At 43.7% G+C, this 13,790-nt stretch overlaps 2 protein-coding genes across 2 annotated transcripts; one reads left to right on the forward strand and one right to left on the reverse strand.

The window, feature by feature from the left end:
* Window positions 1-3,939: 3,939 nt before the first annotated feature.
* On the reverse strand, window positions 3,940-4,572 carry LOC147597230 (uncharacterized). Its single transcript, XM_086768107.1, has one exon. It carries the CDS (start codon window positions 4,570-4,572, stop codon window positions 3,940-3,942), a length of 633 nt encoding a protein of 210 aa, XP_086624233.1.
* Window positions 4,573-6,992: 2,420 nt separating this feature from the next.
* Window positions 6,993-8,270, forward strand: LOC147597231 (uncharacterized). Its single transcript, XM_086768146.1, has 3 exons — window positions 6,993-7,116; window positions 7,618-7,908; window positions 7,945-8,270. The coding sequence occupies exons 1-3, from the start codon at window positions 6,993-6,995 to the stop codon at window positions 8,268-8,270; spliced, it is 741 nt and encodes a 246-aa protein (XP_086624272.1).
* Window positions 8,271-13,790: the final 5,520 nt, after the last annotated feature.

Raw genomic sequence — 13,790 nt, forward strand, 5'->3', positions numbered from 1 at the left:
ATTCGGGCTTGCGCGGGAGCCCTGGCAGTGCCGCAGCTACTCGGAGGCCATGCAGGACTCATCCCTGCAGTCCCTTAGAAAACAGGACTTGTTGGCCTTGCTTGACATCATGACCTCCAAGAATGCATAAGAGCCTAACCCAGCATTAGCAGTGAGGGTGCCAGCCAGGACGTGTTTACAGAAACTGTAGTCACTGCATGACTGCAGGCTCAGGGATCGCCTTGGAGAGACGCTCCTAGCTGGGCACGGCTTCGCCCCTGGGGCCTGGCTCCTCATTTGATGTTCAAGTCTTTTCCAAGGCAGAATATAAAAACGTGCAAGAGCTTGATGTGGCAGCTGTAGCCCCAGTTTAGCATGAGAGGTCTCCTCCTCTGCAATACAACTCCCAGCCAAGCCCAGGAAGAAACGTCAGGGTAGAAAGCTCATTTTGGTTTAAGTGGGATGGTGAGAGGGACCTAGGAATTACTCAGTCTGGTTTGGAATAAATCACTCTGTCCCCAGTCCCTTTCGCAGTGGTTACGGTCACAGCTGCACCAGAAAAATGCTGGTGAGTGTGGAGAAGAGTGCTGTGGGCAACTCAAGGTACATGAGCAACGCCCTGGCAGAGGCAGCAGAGCTGGTCACTCCCCATTCAGCGTACAGGTGGGCCATGGAAAACAGGAGCAACCAATTTATTTAAGAACGCTCAGGAGGACTTCGGTGATACAGAAGACCAAGAGTTACAGCACTGATTTGTGCCCAGCTTGGCCTGCTGGGATGAAGCAGCAATTCAGGTCATGTTTGAAGCACAGAGCCAGCTCCCTCAGGTGACAGAAGACGCTATTTAAATCAGCAAATATGCCCTGATTTGGAAAGGTGAATATTTGGCCAGCTTGCTTTAAGTAGTATGATTAGGATAACAAATGCAAAGCTGTCTTTTAATAAAAAAAAACACCCAAAGGGATTCAAATTCCCAAGGCGTTTATCATTGCCTGATTCAGAGGATCACATGGGTGGCCCTGACATATATATTTTAAAGTGACGCTATGATTCAATACTGTGGAGTTTAATACTCGTAGCCTGTTATTAACATCATAACACCACAATACTTTGCATATATAAAACATTAGTGAGTGCTTGCAAAACTATCTGAAAGCATTTCCTCAGAACACTTCCAGTAAGCGTTCTTGCCTAGAGGATCCGTCAAAATCACTCTGCTTCCAAGAGATCGTTGATAGCATAAAAGTTGCAAAAATAGTAAGCAAAGACGTTGTGTATGAACGGAAATGAGGGAGGGAAAATGAACCCAGAAACTGTTCGATGGGTGCATGTACGCTTTGTTAGGGCTGGCAGATCCCAAGATGATGGTGACAAACAGAACTGGAGCTACACACCTAGCTTTTACCCACTGCTCTGGAGCTGTGCAGGGGAGATGTGATGTGCCTCCAAGAAAGGATTTGAATCGTATCTGTCAGGTGCTGTTCTTATGGGCGCAGCCCGAAACATCAATATCTGGCAGCTTTGGAAAAGTGTGGAGTGACGAGTGACTGGCATTCATCTCCAGCTTTTGCCCTGAATTTGCCTAAGAGGCATTTCCAGCTTCAGATGTTCATCCTTTGCTGTGTTTCTGGCTCAGAGGTGTTTCCCACAGAGCCCCATGGCAGGAGTGGTGCTGCGGGAAGAGCCGCTCTCACCCTCCTGGCGTGGGTTCGCCTACACAGAGCAACTCTGGAGAGAGATTTGAGTGAGCCCAAATTTCATACACACTTATTCTCTTACATATATTTATTTACTTGCATGTACAAAATCAGTTATAAGGAAGTAATTGGACAATCACTGTTAGTAAAGGATTTCAGACTTCACACACGTGAAGTCCCAAGTGAAGGTGCATTAAATGAGTATGAATTGCTTGAGAAGGTGAACATTCTTCAGAAAGGGTGCTGAGCAATGGCAAGGGCTTAAAAAAGTAATTTTCCAGAATTATAGGAAAATTATAAAAAAACAGAATTATAGGAAATTATTGTGGAAGAAAACTGGTGAAGTTGCCCAACTTATATGCTCCCCTGTGTTATTCCTGGAAAAGATTTGTCTTCACTGTTCTTAAAAGTGTCCCAGTCCTGGGGTTCCATCCTCCCACTTGCAAATCTGTCAGAACCTGGCTGCTCCTGCACTTGGAAAGTGGGGTGGTTTTTCTCCTAACATGAATCGCAGTCTCCTTTATTGCAAAGTAAGACGATGACTTCATCTCCCGATTCTCCACTGAATAAACGGGATTTTATTGCCCTTCTCCTTGAAGTTATGCTTTATGATTTTATATTCCTTCTTATGAGCCTCTCTAAAATAAAACAATCAAACGCACTGGATAGTTTCCGTGAAATAAGACCAAGAAAAAACTTAAACAAATGCAAGTAACTGCAAGGAGGGGGGAAATTTCTCTAATTAGGAAGCACTGTAATTAGAGAAGGAAGAACATGCAAACATTTTAACTGTTGAAATAACTTAGCAGAGATGAGTGATTCCTTACTGCCTTTAAATCAAAAGTGGGTGTTTGGTCAAAATGTGTGTGATAGTTGAAAATGAAATTATGGAATAGAGAGAAAGACCTGGGTAATGTTTTCTGGTTCATAGTGTTCAGGAAATCTCTCTTGGCTAAAAAATCTGGAGGCATGAGAATATAAAATATCTGGTGTGACTTAAGGTATGATGTGGCATCAGCACCCAGTCTCAAAAAGTGTCACTTCCATGTTTTCATTGCAATTGATAAAACAGCACCAACAGCAGAGAAAGAAAACCTATGTGCACACATGCCAGGAGAAGAGAAAGTATTGCAAGACTTCTGACTAAATAAAAAAAAATTGAATTTTATACAGTTGTGTAACAAACTGTACAGTTATATCTACACTGACATTAAAATTGTGTCTTTAGTTCATATAAACACAGTAGACCTAGCTTCAAGTTAGCCAGTGTAGCTGCTTTTGGCATCAAACGAGTTCGAACCCCTGATCTCGAAATCTGGATAGAAATCTATGATTCACCTGCCCGCTGTTGTTGCTTTCCCTAGGCAGGTGAAGTCTAGGAGGATTCATTGCCTTTGCCTTGCTTTTCTCTCCGACGCCTTTCCAGACCTTCAGAGGCACGGAAGAGACCACATCAAACCATATTTATTATTTTTGTATCTCTGTTTTTGTCTTTTCTCTTACTCACATGTGACTCTCACACCGACACATCTGTGTGCTTCACGTTAGCCAGCAGAGCAGTCCAACCGGATCCATAAGGATGAGTCACGTCGTTACGGGAAAGTGTCTTCATAACAATTAAGAGGAGCAGGGAGCACTTAAGTCAAGAGAGAGCTGAAGGGCATATATGCACACAAATCTAAATATTCACTGTTTCTTTAAGAAAAATCTAAAAACCCTTCATGTGGAAGAATTATTACATTATAAGTGATTAAAACGGCTATTGCGTGTTCCTGTTCTCAAGAGGAGCGTGTCTCCTACTAGGTTGTGTTTCTAGAAAGGCATCGGCTGGTTTCCCCTGTTGATTCTACGCCAGGTGACGCTACTAGCAAATACTAAGGGATGTGGTGGAAAATTGATGTTCCCCATACCAACCACAATGCTACAGTGTAATAAAGGGGCCCGATTCTCCTCCAGGACAGTCACACATTTCTCAGGGCTGTTGCTGAGTTACACAAATTGCCTGAAAACACGAGTTACAAGGAAAAAAAAAAAAAAAAAGCAGAGAATTGAGTTTGAATGCAGCATAGCTTTAATGACAGGAAGCACAGGATACATTGGTACAGACAGTCGTGCAGAGCACAAAGGACGTTTCCCAGGCCTTCGGGAAGCGACGTAGCTCCATGCGTGCCAGCAAAGTCGATCGCTTGGACATCACCGGCTTGCAGCTTCCCCTGCCAGGTTAGCACAGCCCAGGGCTGCTGGAGCACGAGACCATGTCCCTTCAGAAATAACCGGAGCCACAGCTTCCGCCGCCAAACCTTCTGTAACCACCGCTGCCCCCACCAAAGGACCGGCCTCCTCCAAAGGAGCCCCCGCCATACGAGCTGCCTCCTCCGCAGGAGCCCCCAAAGCCCCCACCATACGAGCTGGACCCAAAGGATCTTCTGCCGCCATATGAGCTCCCAAATGACCTGCTTCCTCCATAGGAGCCCCCAGAGCCAAAGGAACTGCCCCCTCCGTAGGAGCCACCCATCCCCAGGGAACTGCCCCCACCGTAGGAGCCACCCATCCCCAGGGAACTGCCCCCACCGTAGGAGCCACCCATCCCTAATGAACTGCTGCCTCCGTATGAACCCCCAGCACCAAATGAGCCCCCTGACTCAAGAGAGCCTGCTGGCCCTGAATATCCCCCAATGGATGACGGGAATGAGGTGCCCACTATGCTCTCCTGAGGGCAGGAGCTGAGGATGGGTCCTGGGAAGGTGATGACCACGGGCGGTGGGTAGACCACGGCACGGGAGTCCCCGCAGGAGGTGACGCAGGGCTGGCTCCAGGCGTCGGCGTATGGCTCTGGGCAGGTCACCTCGCAGGGTGAGGAGCATCTGCTGCTCAATAGCTGTCCTCCTGAAGACATCTTTTGTGATGTAGATAAACCTGAAGCACAAGTCAAGGAGTAAAAATAAAATGTATATGCAGCTCTGTGCCTTTACACAATTATCATGATGATACAAGCTGGAGGTTTCTTGATGGAAGGAATTATTTTCTTATAAATATGAGAATGACTCTTATGGAGATATCTGACTCCAGTTCTTTAGCACAGTTAAAGGTAAATAATATCGACACAAATGCAACTTCTCTTGCAGTCCGTTGTGGCTGCCAGTAAGGAATATACCTTTCTAATCCTGTCTTCGTTCTGAGAGCGTTCCTTACTCTCTTCCACCATTAACAAACGCCAATGGGATTTAATGGACACTTTCCCTTTGTGGTTTGGAAGAACGCAGCCGCACATTTTAAGATCTGCCTCTGCAAATGATTACTGCTGTACGGCTACAAAAAAAACCCCTATCTTCTTAACAAATACAACAAAACTGATCTCGCTGATCATTGCAGAGTACTGACACAGAATTCACCCCCAAGTTAAACACTGATAGCGACATCCCAGGGAGTACAAAGAAACTTAAAAAAAAAGAGGACTTACCAGGCTCAGAGAGAGACCAGACTGAAGAGGAGTTGCTGGTGAACCTGGAGGAAAAGCGATGCTTTTATACACCCCTTCAGACTGCTGCCAGGATGCGCAACACGCGTTTGTACATGGGCCATAATAGCCAGCAAAACATTTTGCTGTATAAGCTCCTTCTAATTGTAATAATTGTTTTGATAACTGATAATGATTAGTAAATCAGCTCCACACCATACAATATGCGCAACACACCCTTTGTCTTACTTTAATCCTTAAGTAGTTTTTATATCCATTTTATGACTGGTGCCATCTCCTGACCTCATTTGAATTGCGATATTAGTGAATTGAGCTCCGTTTCCTTAGCGAGGTAGATGCTTCAGTCTTTCCCTTAAGCAAGACAAAAACATCAGTTTGGCTTCATCAGGAGAAATATTTTCTCTTCTGCAGAATATTCCATTTAAATTTAGAATTGCACAAGATTGGGAAAACTGCAAATTTAATCTTTATAGCTCCTCAGATGGGAGGGGTAATTTTTTTCCACCAATACTTGTCCAGGAGGCATCAGTTGAGAAAAAAAATGAAGCCTTTTTGGGCATGGAAGGGATGCGTGTAGAGAGTATAAAGATTATTCACTCTACAGCAAAATAAAAGCATCTTAAGAATGGCAAGGATTATTTTTTTTCAAGAAAGCCACAGCAGTACTTCTAGACTAATACTCAAAAGCCTCATATATTAGGAGACAACGATACAAGTACATAAATAGGAAGAGATATCTCTAAGAAAAATTCCTTTATCAATAACGGGAAACATAGTGAGAAGATTAGATGTGATCAATATTTTTGTGTGGTTATAACAGGCAGACATCACACGGATTAGTGCTGATGATATCAAACTCCCAACTGAAATGTTTTGTTTCTAAATCAAATAAACCAAAGTAATTCTAAATTTTGACTCGCAGCCATTGTGTGAGGAAAGCGACTGCAGCCTGTCTGAATCTAAAGGGTTGTTTTCAGCCTGTTGCACTCATCATTCTATTATTAATATTTATATCATGATAATGTTTATGTTTAATGTTGATATCATTTACAGGACCAAATTCCTGCTATTTTCAAGAGCAATTAGAAAATAGAGCACAGGGAGCTTGCATGGTTAAGATCTCGCAACAGGACGCGAACGAGTTCTGTCAGGCATCAGTGGGCAGCCCTTGATTTGTCAGTTTTGCTAGTCAGCAATTCTTTGTTAGCTTCTCAGTTAATGTAGATCTTCCTGGTTTCCTCCAGCTGGGTTGAGAAATATCAATCTACATGAAGAACCTTGGGCACTGCTCCTGGTTCTCACATTTCAGCACCACTGGCAAGCGGTAGCACTTCTATTCAACACCCAAATGTTTCCAATCCCGATTTTGAAAATGAAAAATGGAATATTCATAGAATCATAGAATGGTTAGGGTTGGAAGGGACCTTCAAAGGTCTTCTAGTCCAACACCCCTGCAAGGAGCAGGGACATCCCCGACTAGATCAGGTTAATCAGAGCCTCATCCAGCCCGGCCTTGAACGTTTCCAGGGATGGGGCCTCCACCACCTTTCTGGGCAACCTGTTCCATTGTTCTATAACTTGCATTGTACGAAACCTGTTTATCAGCTCGATATAACCCTCACATCCATCTATGCTCATTCCAGTTTCAATGCCAGTGAGGACCAGGGACAATATCAGCTGCTAGGTGAGCTTGTCTGGGTCAAAGCATAAAATAAAACACAAGGTGTGTGACGCTTGTGACATGACTTGGAATTAAGAATAAAGTTGTGATCACATCATCTAAGAGAACAATTAGAACAATTAAAGAAATAAAGCATACAGCAAACCTCAGTTTGGCAATGCATAGGAAGCTCTTGCACAAAGCATGGCTCACTTCCCACTGGTGGTCTGAAGAAGTATATAAGAGCGGTCTGAACGCTTCAGTTCCATCAACGGCAGCTCTTCTCCTCTTCTCCAGACCGGGTGAGTTGGATCTCCTTCATTCTCTATATGAACCATCAGGAAAATATTTTCAGTATTTAACTGAGGACTTAGTCTTCTGTAGAAAGCATGATGTTAAGCAATACCGTTTGCCTTCTCATACATTAATTTTATAGTCATTTAAATGTAGACATTGTAGACACAGTTGATGAATTATGACTCTATTTTCACAGGCACTTTGGTCAATATTGTCAGTTAGCTTCAGTGTATTGTAACCCAACAAAATCTTGAAGATGAGCTACTTCCAAAGGCACATGAGTTTGGCTTTGCTCCCCATGATTACCAGTATTTCTCGAGCAGCAGAAAGTCCTTGGGGAGGTACCAGGTGTATGTGTGTTCAGAAAAAATGCATGAGAGATATAAATCTGAATCTTTCTAAACATTCTTCTTCCACCCTTTTCTCGTGCTCTTGAAAGACATCAGAGAAGATTTTTTTCTCTCTGGCATTTGGGTATTGTACTTATGCATTGTATCCTGCTGCAGGTTTATCTACATCACAAAAGATGTCTTCAGGAGGACAGCTATTGAGCAGCAGATGCTCCTCACCCTGCGAGGTGACCTGCCCAGAGCCATACGCCGACGCCTGGAGCCAGCCCTGCGTCACCTCCTGCGGGGACTCCCGTGCCGTGGTCTACCCACCGCCCGTGGTCATCACCTTCCCAGGACCCATCCTCAGCTCCTGCCCTCAGGAGAGCATAGTGGGCACCTCATTCCCGTCATCCATTGGGGGATATTCAGGGCCAGCAGGCTCTCTTGAGTCAGGGGGCTCATTTGGTGCTGGGGGTTCGTACGGAGGCAGCAGTTCATTAGGGATGGGTGGCTCCTACGGTGGGGGCAGTTCCCTGGGGATGGGTGGCTCCTACGGTGGGGGCAGTTCCCTGGGGATGGGTGGCTCCTACGGAGGGGGCAGTTCCTTTGGCTCTGGGGGCTCCTATGGAGGAAGCAGGTCATTTGGGAGCTCATATGGCGGCAGAAGATCCTTTGGGTCCAGCTCGTATGGTGGGGGCTTTGGGGGCTCCTGCGGAGGAGGCAGCTCGTATGGCGGGGGCTCCTTTGGAGGAGGCCGGTCCTTTGGTGGGGGCAGCGGTGGTTACAGAAGGTTTGGCGGCGGAAGCTGTGGCTCCGGTTATTTCTGAAGGGACACGTCTCGCGCTCCAGCAACCCTGGGCTGCGCTAACCTGGCAGGGGAAGCTGCAACCTGGTGATGTCCAAGCAATCAACTTTGCTGGCACGCGTGGAGCTACATCGCTTCCCGAAGGCCTGGGAAACGTCCTTTGTGCTCTGCACGACTGTCTGTACCAATGTATCCTGTGCTTCCTGTCATTAAAGCTATGCTGCATCATTTTGTTTCCCTAATGTTTTCTTTTTCACCTTCTCACCTACAAACCACTTTGATTATCAAACACATTGCCACGAAGCCCGCTGACAGCTGAAAATATTTTGCCTTAAGTCTTTAAGAGATTGTCGGGCCCTCTTAGCTGACAGCAGGAATATGGAGCAGTGGAAAACGTTGCACCCGGTGACACATTCCAGGATTCACGCCGCTGAGCTGGAACTCTGCTTCCTGGCGATGTGTGATTATCTTACCTCCCAGCTGTGGAGCTACGTAATGATTGCAATAAAATTATCTAATTGTTTTCAAGTGGAGCCTGTCTCTTCACTCATATTAGCGTTTGGCTTGGAGCTGATGAGTTTCTCGTCTGCGATCATTAAATAAATTACAGATTAAAATTACTTAACTTCTTTAAACACGGAAAACTTAAGCAATAGCTTCTTAGTGTGAGTATCCTCTAAATTCTTTTTTTTTTCTATCTCTGGAAAAGCTGTGAATAAAAATTTTTGTTATTGCCATTTTCACCTTAGTTTTACCAAAGAGATGAAAGTTAGATTTTCAAAGTGGGACCAGGAATCTATGACAGGGACATTCTATGTTCTGGCTCTACTAATAGTGCCTATATTCCAGTTCATCCTTCTTGACTTTCTGAACATGAACAATTCTGTAGTTCATTATGAAGTACAAAAAGAAAAAATTAAAATAATCTTTCTTAGGTTCCTGATCTCCCTCACGTGTTTTTCCAAGTAACATCAAATGGAGTAGAGCCAGGTTTTAACACATCTCTAGCATTCAATAGGCTTCCCTTGGAGACTCACCCATCGGTCTCTTCGCATTCCTACTCCCAGCAGCAGCTACAGGAAACAACACAAGACGTTATTTCCGGTCTCATGTTGCTCATCGCTTAAAAAATTCTTTCTTGCACACCGTCGTGATATGAAAGCACATTATGCTGTCATATAAATGCAGCCCTTTGATGGGGCCACAGTCAAAACAATTCCTAAATGTCTCCAAGTATTTAACACAGCAAGTCCAAGGTGACAAATCTCAGAAATCAAATAAGGTTTACATGGTTGGTTTTCTTTGGTTACCATTCACAGTCCCCAGAGAAATGTATTTTTATAGTGGTTTGAATTCTTCAGGCACTCTTGATAATGTATTTATGTTACCTAAACCTCAGATATCTCCAGGGAACCACGATAATTCCTATAAACGGATTCTAAACTAAATATGGTGACAGAATGAACAGACTCTTTCAGAAGAGGAGAGCTGGGCTATACCAGAGTGCAAAATAAAAAACTTTATGAATTTACAGTCTTTAGCTGACCATGTCTCATCCCTTACGCTTTATTTTTCCCTGCACTTTTCCCCATCAGCCAGGGAGAGATATTAAGCAGCTTGACCTCTTCTGAAAAGGTCTGGTACACGTAGCATTTTAAATCCCATCTCTCATTTGACATGAAACAGCTGCGCTGATGAAAAATTATTTAGCTCAAGGTTGTCTGTGGCAAGTGATTCCAGTTCATATACCGGCACAAAGTACTGAGTTATCAGCTTCAGAAACCTCCGTGTCCTACATAAAGCAGTGCTGGACTGTTTGGTGTACTTCAATTTTGAATGCTTCATTCAACCACCCTCTTCACAGCAATTGCTCTCATATTACCATAGAACCACGGAATCGTTGCTCACAGGCTGTGTAACCAGCTCGAGGAGGCCTAACAAGCTAGTGGGAAGGATGGGACCAAAACAGTCCTGCAGAGAAGGAAAAGTTGAACGAAATTTGATGATGCAGGGGGATTTTAATAGAAATGGGAAATGGGATACACTGCAGAATAAGACGGCACATAACACAAAGCAGGCAGTTCTTCAATTCCAGGGAAGGGCAAAGCATTCACTGCCTACAAAGACTCATTTTTCCACTGCTTGTTCTTCCATTGTCACGGTTTTACTGATAATCTCTGTGTCAGGTCTTTCAGTTGGCACCATGAAAAGAGGGATCTAACATTCTGAGATGATTAACAGAAGCTATCATTAATAGTAGACAAAGTGAAAAATGCAAGAAAGAGGTGTGGGCCTGGTTTTCGGAGGTACTGAGCAAGGGTGGCTCCCTGTGGTGCAATGGGCTTTCACCATCTCTGAAAGCCAGCCCCAGCTGTGGATCTGGATCTTGAGGTTTCATCTCCTAAGTTGTCGCGTGGTCCGCGGTTATTCAGGCTGCCTGTCCTGGTTCTGGCTAGGATAGAGTTAATTTTCACCTGAGCTGGGAGAGGAGCTGGAGCTGGGGGGGACACAGCTGGGGTAGTTTACCCAAATTGACCCAAGGGCCATTCCATCCCATGTGACATCGTGCTCAGTGTATAAAGTGGGGATGGTGCCAAGGGGTAGCTATTTGCTGCTTGGGAGGGAGCTGAGCATCAGGATCTGCTGTGAGGTATTGTACAGTAAATTTTATGCTTAAATATTTTTTGTTAATGTTTTTTTGGTTTCCATACATCCTGGTTTCAGCAGCGATGGAGTTAATTTTCCTCTCAATGTTTTGGAGCTGGTATCTGAAGAATGTTGATAAACACACTGATGTTGTTAATTGTTGCTAAAGAGACCAAGGTCTCTGTCTGGCTTCCTGTGTTTTGCTGATGTGCGGGTCCAGGGAGCTGCGAGGGATACAGCCAGAACAGTTGACCCAAACTGGCCAAAGAGAGTATTCCAAGCTGTAAACATCATACTCAGTACTTAAGCGGTGGGGAGTGAGCTGGTGAGCTGCCTCCATTTTTACTCTCCTGCTCTTTGGAATTTCTGGGATCGTTTACAGTTGGTTTTTTTTTTTGTTCTGTAATCGCTGCTGGGGACAGGCTGTATTGGTCATTGAGTTTTCAAGTGATGAGAAGTTGTGCATCATTTGTTGGTTCTGTTTGCTTGGTTTGTTTTTTGAAATTCTTCCTCCTTTTTTTACTAGTATTGTTATCACTACTTTATATACATATATTTTACTACCTTTTATTTTGCTATCCTAGTAAATGATTTTTATCTCAACCCATGAGTTTTCTTCCCAGTCATCTCCCCCATCTGCTGGGGAGGGGGCAGTGATTGAGCAGCTGTGTGGTACTGGATAGCTGACTGTAGCTAAACCATGACATCATCTCTGTTCTCTTTTCCTCTGTTGTTCTCTTAAACAGTTTTATTCTCAACCAATCAGTTTTGCCTTCTTTTCTTTCCTGATTCTCCTCATCCCACTGGGAGGGGGGCAGTGAGTGAGCGACTGTGTGGTATTTTAGCTGCTGAGCGGGGCTAAACCACAACACTGCCTTAAAATGAGCAACAGTTTCCAAGATGGGAGCCATCTTTAAAAATGTTTAAATGTAAAATTGATTCTTACTAATATCTACAAGTGACTGCAGTGAGTCTCCTATGAAAAGTAAGATTCAATTGGGACATCTTATCTTACTGCTAAAATCACAAAGTATAGACATAGGAAAGAGTCCTCATTTTAAACTATTGCTGCAGAGACATGACAGATATAAAATTGTTAACTTAAGTCAAAATCAATGCAAGCAAGTCAGGATAAATTTTTAGGAGACTCTTGAAATGCTCCTGCTTTTATGCCTTTTTGCAGGGAATTCTAGGGGTGTGAAGAATCTCAAAGAATCTCTAGCATTTACCAAATTATTGGTTTTCTTATCTGAGTAGCTCCTTTAATACCTGTAATTATTTTCATAGGTTCTAGTTAGTAAATCATCCACAGACCTACACAATATAACTGTCACATAATAAATTTGGGCTTTCTGCTCTGTTGAAGTCATACAACCAAATTCCTGTGCCGTATCGTTCTGCTGACTGCACTGGCTTTACCATGGAATCTGATGGACCCCTGCTTACTGTTGTTTGCTAACGATTTACCGAGAAAGGCCCCCCAGAAAGATCAACGCTGTAAGTCTGCTTTCAAGAATGGCCTGCCCCCAGTGCTGAGCAACAGGAGATAATTCTGAAGTTCAACCTCACTTCTAAGTTTGAGGTTCACCTTGGAGCAAAGAGACCTGGATCTTTGGGTATGCCCTTGAAGTGGCCCCGCCTGCATCCTCATCCCAAGGCTCAAAGAGTAACATCCCAGAGTAAATTTTTATACTTTTTTGGGTAGAATTACTCAAAGGGCTCAGATCTTAAAGGACATGTAATGTGTCACTTCAATCTCATTTATTTGGGTTTTGAAAGAGATTTTTCAGGGCCTTGTCCTGGACAGTGCTGAAGAATAATTTGAGAGGCCTGATTTTGTCATGGTGCTGTATAATCCATTTGGTCAATAGATAGAGGCGGGGTTGCAAAGAATGCTGATCCCCCATCCAAGGTGGGGTTGGACAATTCCACTTGGGAGGGATTATACCTACATCTAAGGCTTACAAACAAATTGTGGGATGGAGACATCAGTAAGCCACCTTAAAGCCATTCAAGAGAAGTAAACAGATCAGTTCCTGTTTCAGTTGGAACCAGAATGATGCCAGAAGGATTTTTTTTCCATTAAGTTTGAGACAAAAGGAAACTGCTGGGTGTTGGATGCATGTCAGTCAAAGTAGGAGTGTAAACGGATCGCTAATTATGAATTGAAATGAAAACAATTGTAAGGCTTAGAAGAGTATCTTTTTCTTGGTAAGTGACAAGAATTTAATGAATAGTGAATGAGATCATATCCTTCCTATTGTCTAAAACAGTGTATAAAAGGGCAGTGAACTAAGAAACCTTCTATTCTTCCAGCTCTGCTGACTTACTCCTCCAAGAGAATAGGGTAAGTCTAACTTCATTGCACTTCTTTGTAGCTATAGGATACTTAACTTCTTTTTTTACCTTGCAAAATGCTAGCAATTTTAGAAAAGCTGAGATGAAGAGAAGAGTAGATTTAGCAAGAATTCTTAGAAAAGCTGTGGGAAAAGGAAGAGCAGAGCAAGGAAGATTGTTACTTTCCTCTGGAGACTTTCTGCAGTTACAGGCAAATCTTCTTGTAGGTCTAATTTGAAAAGAGAATGAATGAGATATTTCTGAAAAAGTGATTGTATAAGAATCAGGTAATTTAATCCTAGATAAAAAGCAATGTTTGAGAGATTCAGAAGAATGAGATGTGGATGGTGTACAAAGGAAGAAGAACTAAGAAGCCTTAAAAAGGGGTCAGTCAGGAAGGAAACAGCAGGGAGAAAGGAGACTGTGCAGGAGGGTTGAACTGGTTGATGAGCAGCCGGAAGAGAAAGACAAGGCTTATACTGGGAATCTGTTGGCACCTGACTGTGATGGTTTCCTGACTGCATGTTGTCTTTCCCAGCTTTACCTCCACTCCCCAAGA

The sequence above is a fragment of the Chlamydotis macqueenii genome, chromosome 28 (assembly GCF_036417535.1).
Source record: "Chlamydotis macqueenii isolate bChlMac1 chromosome 28, bChlMac1.mat, whole genome shotgun sequence".
Taxonomy (NCBI): domain Eukaryota; kingdom Metazoa; phylum Chordata; class Aves; order Otidiformes; family Otididae; genus Chlamydotis; species Chlamydotis macqueenii.

Coding starts and splice junctions, on each gene's coding strand:
- LOC147597230 (XM_086768107.1), bottom strand. CDS start 4,572: ATGTCTTCAGGAGGACAGCTATTGAGCAGCAGATGCTCCTCACCCTGC.
- LOC147597231 (XM_086768146.1), top strand. CDS start 6,993: ATGCATAGGAAGCTCTTGCACAAAGCATGGCTCACTTCCCACTGGTGG. Junction 7,117..7,617: donor TCTCCTCTTCTCCAGACCGG/GTGAGTTGGATC, acceptor ATCCTGCTGCAG/GTTTATCTACATCACAAAAG. Junction 7,909..7,944: donor TGAGTCAGGGGGCTCATTTG/GTGCTGGGGGTT, acceptor GCAGTTCATTAG/GGATGGGTGGCTCCTACGGT.